This window comes from Poecilia latipinna, unplaced genomic scaffold (genome assembly GCF_001443285.1).
Source record: "Poecilia latipinna isolate Pla-1442-1.1 unplaced genomic scaffold, P_latipinna-1.0 Scaffold1156, whole genome shotgun sequence".
Taxonomy (NCBI): Eukaryota; Metazoa; Chordata; class Actinopteri; order Cyprinodontiformes; family Poeciliidae; genus Poecilia; species Poecilia latipinna.
Genome location: NW_015113772.1, coordinates 62,169 through 69,982, shown reverse-complemented (window position 1 = coordinate 69,982; position 7,814 = coordinate 62,169). Strand labels below are relative to the sequence as shown.

General features: G+C 37.8%; 1 protein-coding gene across 2 annotated transcripts in view; it reads right to left on the bottom strand.

Moving 5' to 3' along the window:
* Positions 1–7,814, bottom strand: part of itprid2 (ITPR interacting domain containing 2) — a 44,819-nt gene that overhangs the window by 13,083 nt on the left and 23,922 nt on the right. For both annotated transcript variants that reach the window (XM_015053037.1, XM_015053039.1), the window contains exons 11-12: positions 2,415–2,522; positions 1,724–2,084 (exon numbers count right to left, since the gene is read on the bottom strand). In XM_015053037.1, the coding sequence (XP_014908523.1) occupies positions 1,724–2,084; positions 2,415–2,522 (469 nt within the window). The remainder of the gene's footprint in view (positions 1–1,723; positions 2,085–2,414; positions 2,523–7,814) is intronic.

The window sequence follows — 7,814 nt, the reverse complement described above, 5'->3', positions numbered from 1 at the left end:
AAAAAAAAAAAAAAAAAAAAAAAAATCAAGCCCATCATTCATAACAGCTTCTTTTATTCACCGATTGGCTCATTTGAAATTCTACTGGAGAAATCCACTTCAGTGGGAGAAAGCCCAGAGGGAGCAGTGAAGCGAGATCAGAATCGAGCAGAATTATGTAGGAAGATGATGTCCAGGGTATCTTTTGGGTGAAAATTGTGGAAAACATAAAAAGTACACACTACAATTACTCTACATGGCAGTAGAGTAATCATAGAGGAAACATAAATCAATGTCTCCATAATGCGTCATGTGGCCAACTTTAGTTCTGGAGAAAGTGCAGGCCTCTCCATTCGAGGTACCCCAGTTTCCAGCAGCGGTTCCCTCATTATGTGACCTTGATGACCTGAAGCATTCCTGTCCATGAAGATGAAATCAGGCCTGGGTTGTTCATGCAGGGACACACTGACTGGCTAAATGATTTTATTCAGGTAGTATTGGCTTATCACTGTTCCCGTCACAAAGTGTAGGTGTTAAGGCAGAAAAAGGCCCGGACACCTGTAGAAGGATATTTTCCATGTAGCCATAAATGGAAAATCAGCTGTGACTCAGTGGTGTACATAAATATGACCAGCTGGGTCAGACTGGACAGAACTACAACAGATAACTAGCTGGTTTATCTGCCAGATGTAAGTGCATATTGTTCAGAATAATGCTCAGACAATGTATATTGATAATAAAGTGATTCAGTTGAGTATCTATTTAGGTCACCCACCACCTAGGCAATGCATTGAATCATGCTAAGCATCAGTGATAGTGCAAGAAATAACAGAACCAAAACACTGTGTTCCTCTTGTTTGACATCGTTCTATAGTATAGGACTAAGATCTAAATGTTAGAACATTTTCCTAGATTTTATGAAAAGTGTATGTTCTTAATTATATAGGAATAAATTTAAATATCATTGGAAAAAAAAAGAGATGAAAAATGTATTTGAATTTGTATAAATTCAGGTGTGACGCATTCTAGCTGGTCTAATGCGAATTATCGTTATCAGAGTCCTTTCTGTCAGGAGGACATCAACTCTCCAAGGATTATTTACATTTTTCAGAAAGATCAAATTATAAACAGCTATGTGTTCAGGACTAAAACAAGTACAGTGATTTCCAGACTATTGACCACACCTGGCTTTAAGCTAACTTTAACAAGAGGAAATAAATACATATATAGGTCACACTTGTCTACAGGCTGCTGGTGTCCATATTTTAAAATGAGATATTTACCCAGAAGATTTGTTTAACTTTTAATAAAACACGTACAAATACGAAACATAAGTGCTTTTCCTAACATTGCATGTAACACAGCTGCTTAAAAAGAAAAAAACAGCAGCCTAGCAGGAAAAAAATTATTGATCCCCATCTTCATCTTCCTCCTGCACACTAAAAAAACTAAAATCATCTTCTTCAGTGTCTGAACTGAACAACGTCACACAGACTTCCCCAGTCCGTATCAATGCCACTTTTGTCTCAAAGTAAAGTCACCATTTATTTATTTATATAGATTTATAATTTATTGAGATGCACCTGTGTATGAATGACATCCTGCTGTTCTTACAAAATAAACTAAATAATGAACATGTACTAAATCTTTACACTTTGAGGCATCGTTTAAAATTTCAACACAATTTAAAAAGGCATTTTTCCCCTCATTCTCATTTATTGAATATCTAAGAAGTATGGCCTACCTGCTCTCCATTAGCCGATCGCTCTCGCCGCCTCCATTGGTTTCCTCCGTCACAGTAGCTAAGGTGAAATTATCTTTCCTGCGCATGTGTTTCTGGCTGACCATCTCCACCTGGTGGTCAGAGCTGGCGCTACGAGTGTGGTCGTTGACACGTGCGGCATCGGGGGAAGCAGCGTGTCCGTTCAGCTGTGTGGGCTCGTTTGGCGAGGCCCCCTCTGGAGACTCTGCGGTCGATCCGAGCAAGTTCTGTTTGCTAATTTTCTTCATGAGTTTAGCAAACTGCCTGACTGAGTTAGTCCTCCTCAGAGTAGCCGGATCTTTACCGGCACCTCCTTGTTGTTCTCCTTTTTCTCCTTCTCCACCTGAGAGAGGTATATCACAACGACATCAATAATAATTAAAAAATAATAATAATAATAATGTCAGCTCTGTTTTATAATTTATTTTGTCAAGTGAAAAGTAAACGGTTCTATTTAACTGATGGTACATATAAGTTCATAATTTCAGAAGAAAAAAAAAACAGATTACGACTTTTTATTATTTATAATATACAAGTCAATATTTAATCCAATAAAAGTGCACTGTGAATGCCAAATACTGAGTGTTGAAGTTGTCTTGGACAGACGGTTATTTGGCATAACGATGTTTTTTTGACAAGTGAAGAAAAACCTAAGTGTGGTTGCACGGCTCACCTTGATCCTTGCAGGTTAATCTGTTGACAGGTTGTCCAGAAACGTTACTGTAGATCTGGAAGAACTCATTGGCAACCGACGTCAAGACCTCAATCTGTCGGAAACGACCTGAAACACAGCAAAACAAAGACAAGGTCAAATCAGAACAACAGAAATTAAATTTAAAACGAAAAAAAAAAAAAAAAAGCCAATGGCTACTGGTTTGGTTAATCTGACCAACTCTAGAGTTAAACTGCAGCAGAACATGGTGGCTTGAAAGCTGTCCTTTAGGACGCCGGTACATGTTGACATACCTGTCACTTCCAGATGCGTCTGCTGCTTTCTCACGGTGCCAATTCTCCATGATACCACATAAGAAATATGTTCCACTGCTTAACTTGTGAACCCAGCAGCACAAATAACCTGGGATCTTTTTTACACTGGCCAACTAGAATAAAGAGGTCAAAGGCTTGCAAAAACATTCATCTCACCACGAAAGCCCCAGCAGCGGCCGGCACTGAGCACAAGGAGCATTATTAAATGACTTCAGACTGATGGTAGAAACCACTAATCAATTCTCTGCAGCCTCAGCATGAAAACTTTTCCACTCTTTGCTGTCAAAGTTTTGGAAACAGCATTACAGCCTTGGTTTTGTCTTACTTACAGACCGACAAGAGGAGCAAGTAAGCATATTTTGCTGTTGTGGCCCATGCGCCTCAAGGTTGTGCATGTTATCCGCTTTTCAGTTCAGGATATTAGTAAGGACGGTTGATGTGAGTTATTGGTGCTGTAGGGTATCAACTACAGAAGTCTGTGCAGAAAGTCAGAGACCAGCGGTTTCAGGAAACTGCAAAGCAACAACTGAGACGAAAAGTTAAAAACAACTTTAGTGCTGCTCAATTATTTGGTGCAGATCCAAAACAAGCATGTGCATTTGATTTTTGGTCGATGAGATGATGGAAGAAGAGATATTTTCCTAACTTTTTGGGACTTATAGGATTATAGAAACCTTCGTAGCAAACATTGGATTACCTATAGAAGTGGGAGATATGGACTGAAAGTTTTATGATATTTTGTGGTAATATTGTGATAAGAAAACTGCTTTTTTTTTCTTTTTTTTTTTAGGTAATTAAGAGAAACCTACTCACTAGTAATACGCTTCTTTAGGACATCGGTCACATGCAGAAGTATTATTTGTAGTAATAATCATATTTTCAAATTTATTGATATGTAATTTTCCTTGGAAAATACTGAAACTAAATCCTGACAATACAGATAGTTTTGTAGGTTTTTAAACAATTGGAATTTATCATAACAACAAATCAATATGGTTATCATGATAATTTATCACAATAAATGATAAACCGTACAATAAATGCCCACCCATAATTACCAATATGCTCTTAAATACTTGCTTGTGCAGTTAGCCACTTTGTACTTTGGCTTTGATTAAGAAAGCAATGCATCGTGACCTTTAATTAGTGATAAAACATTAAATAACCAATTCAATAATAAAACTCCTCGCTGCTATCCTAGGCATACGTCACGCTCAAGTCTAACCTCTAAATGTATTATTTTACGAGACCGGAACAAAGAGTCAACTGAGTAATTCAAGATTACATCATGGTACTTCCTGGAGGCAGATTATTATATATTGTAAACGAACGCCTTCCTATTGGTCTATTTTTACACATTCCACAAGTGAGAGTTTTGAGATTCGGTGACACTCTGCTGCAAAAGGCTCAGTGTGGAATTAAAGACAGACGTCAGAGCCGCTCCCCTCTGCTTCCTCCTCCTGGGGTTGTGTAAGCTGCACCGTCACTGTCATCTCTAACAGGATAATGACTTGCATGCTTTCCTGCCATCTCTCTCCCTCTTCTTCCTCCTCCCCTTCCTCCTCCCCTTCATACCCAACTGTTTAAACACTTGTCAGTCGGTTATGAAATGCTGACTTCTGTCTTCTGTCGCCCTCTGAAACCTTGCGACACGGTTCAGTGTCGTCACCTGGAAGGGAGCAGTGCTCTTGCATATTCTGACTTTAAAGTCCAAAACAAAAATATTCCTTGTTGTTGGCATGCAGCTTTTACCTGATGCTGCAATCATAATGCCCTGATGCTTAAAGTTTGAAAAGTGCAACATACCTTTGTGTTGAGCCCCCTTTAGCCAAAAAAAGGCATTCAGACAAATGCTGAGGTCCATTGTTTTAAATGGATGAGCACATGTGCTGAAAATGCCAATAAAAAGTAAGTAAGGAAAAAAATAATAAAAAATGCTTTATCTAAATCTCTACACCATAATCCCAGTTTGTTTAGGGAAAGTGAACCTCGATCTAAAGTAAACTCCAGTACGTCCCATAAAAAAGTACCAACTTTTTTTTTAAATATAGATATAACACATCTATATTTTAGAAGTGGCTATCTGAAATGAAATGTTTTAGTTTTGTTAAACTTTTTTTTATATTTTGTCAGTTTTTTTTAGATTCTCTAGGGATTTTGTCAGATTTTTACTTTAAAAAAATAATTTGCAGATATTTTAGATTTTTCAGTTTTGTGTAGTTGGATTTTTTTAAAAATATTTTGCATGTTTTATTTTAAGATTTGCAGGATTTATTCAATTTTTCAATGTATTTATTCAATACAAAATAGCATATTTTATTTCTCTTTATTGCATTGAAAACTAAATGCTTTTCTTGTTTAAAGTATTTTCTACAAATAGCAACATCCTATAGTCTCCTCTTTTAGCAAATGTTTTATGTTTTTCTCTGGTTTAAAAACTAAAAATCAAATGGAGGTTCTTTAAAAATGACCACAAATGTCCTGCTGTAGATATTTATCAAAAAAATGTATGTTCTCTTTGCACAAAACGTTTGTTAGCTCCATCCAACCTTCCAAATCTGATTATTTTCCAATACTACAAAACCCACAGACAACCCAAAAGAACTCACCAAGTAACCTGGTAATCCACTTAACTTCAGCAGAATGGTCTTTTTTCTTTAATTACAATTCCAGCAAGGAGTTAAAGGCTAAAAAATCAAACAAAAACTAATATAAAAAAAGCATTCTCTTGACTCCAACCTCAGCAGGTGAAGAAAGGAGGAGATCAAGCTGTTAAAAAATGTTATATTTCATAAGTTGGTAGATCAAACCAGGAATAAAAGGAGCCTGGACTTGAAACACTGGGACACAAATAAGATCCAATATCTTTTGCTACAAATGACAGGCTAACTGGAATATGTTTTCACCAGACTCGACTATTAATATTCCTACTTTGTATTTGTTTCTCTGGTACGAAAAAAGCTGTTATTGGTATGTCACAGTTTTATCTCTCACATGCACAGCTGGTTTTGTGTGATAATAGTAATACAGCGCGTTTCCTTCTGACTGCTGACTCTGCATTAATGCTCATTCTGGGGATCTTTTCACAGGAAATGAGGGATAAGCCACAAAGACACGTACTCCGTCTTTTTTCCCTCTTCATCCTGGGGGGATTTTTTTTTTCTAATGGTGAGAACAGGGCTTACGTAACAAACAACACACACACAGACATGTGTCTGTGTGTGCGTTTGGGATCCAGGGAACCAATGGAAGAGTATGAGAATGCTTCCAGAAACTACACACAGATCTCAGAGAAGCAGTTCTGTCCAGAACAGTTTCTTGAAGTTAGCAATGCTATCAAGCCAATCGCAAGGTCAGGCATCGACCATCAATTTACAAACCTTTCATTTTCAACTGTGTCCAGGATGCTAGCCAACAAGAGTTAATATTCATTTCAAGGTCCGAGTCAATAACCATGTGAAGAAGCGTGAGAGAAGCAAGCAGCACAAGACAGCTGAGAACCCAGCTAACAGTTGCTAAAGAGTGACGGCGCCACGTCTGGACATCAACGCTTAATGCGGTGAAGATTTATGATTTGCTCAGCGAAGCAGAGGATATCCAGAGAAAAGTTGTATAAGGCCAGAAACTTAGAGACTTAACATACCGGCAACCTGAAGAGAGATAATTTACAATAGTGGGGAAACAATAACTGTAATTTCCTACTGATTTATCTCATCTTATTTTTTATTCATGCCTTTTTTTTTCTTTTTTTTTTTATAAACCAGGTCCATCTTCCACTGAGATCAGAAACTTATTTTTCAAGGGACACCTTGCCAAGGTAACAGGTATTCAAATCAAAACTACATAAATACTGGGACACAATGCACAAACAGTAAATTAAAACACCAAAGCTGTACTTATTACATGCAGGAGACACTACATGTGAACAGGAGGTGCAAAGTAGAGGTGCACCAATAAATCGGCCCCGATTTCCTTAGTTGTGGGTGATCGGCGGATAGTTGCATGAAAAATCTACCAATCTTTTCTACTTCCACAAAGATCTGAAAAACAGTCACTGCCCCTTTTTGCTCCTTCGTGAGAGATGCTGACTGACAGACCTTCCCACCTGGTCACATCTGCACATATGCTGTTAACAATAGTCACTCTGTTGTTGTCAACCTAGCAACTTTTACAACAACAACAAAAAAAATCGTTATCTGTCAAAATAAAAATCAGCAGGTTGGGCTTTTTAAAGATCCGTGATTGGCCAGAAAATTCCAATCGGTGCATCCTTCATCCAAACTATTGCCATTAGAGGGGACAAGACGCATCGCAGCATCCTCAGCAACAACAATGCTGAAAACTACCGAATATAATCCATATTAATTTGTTATAATGGCTGCACATTGTAAAAAGAATACAAAGAGATCACAAAAAATCCCTGAACTTCTGAGGCAAAATCTTTTTGAACTTCCTGCAAAAGCCAGCTGTACTGCAGTACCAACATTAGTTTGTCCACAAACAAGTTGAGACGGTGTCATGGAGAGGTACCTCCACGTCAAAGTGTGGGAACTTGTGTTGATTAGCCAGAGGCAATAAAACTGTGGTTAGCTCCATGAAAATAAATAGGATTCAAAACACGAGCCTCAGCGACAAACGATAAGGTAAAAAGGCAATTTCTCTGCACTCTGCTTTGTTTGGATCCTAAACCATAAAATATGTGAATGTGTGGGCATATTCTGTGCTTGCACCAAAGAAGATGCAGACACCTCAGACAAAGAGTCCCTGTGTCATGAACTTGTAGAAATGAGTAGAAATCACCAGAGCCCTGAATGCCTAAGGTCAGTGCGTGAGAGCTGTACATCAGTACGCAGTCTGATAACATGATAATGTTCTAAATATAAAGCTTTCTCAAACAATAACTTATCAGTTTCTAAACACACTGCAGTGCTATTTCTGGCTGAATAGACGAGAGCCCACTTGCTCAGGGCAACTAAATGAAAAACAAAACAAAACAAAACAAAACAAAACAAAACAAAACAAAGCATCATTTCATTTAACATATCAGCACTGCAGATCTGAAATGCAGTCATACCACAGATTGCAT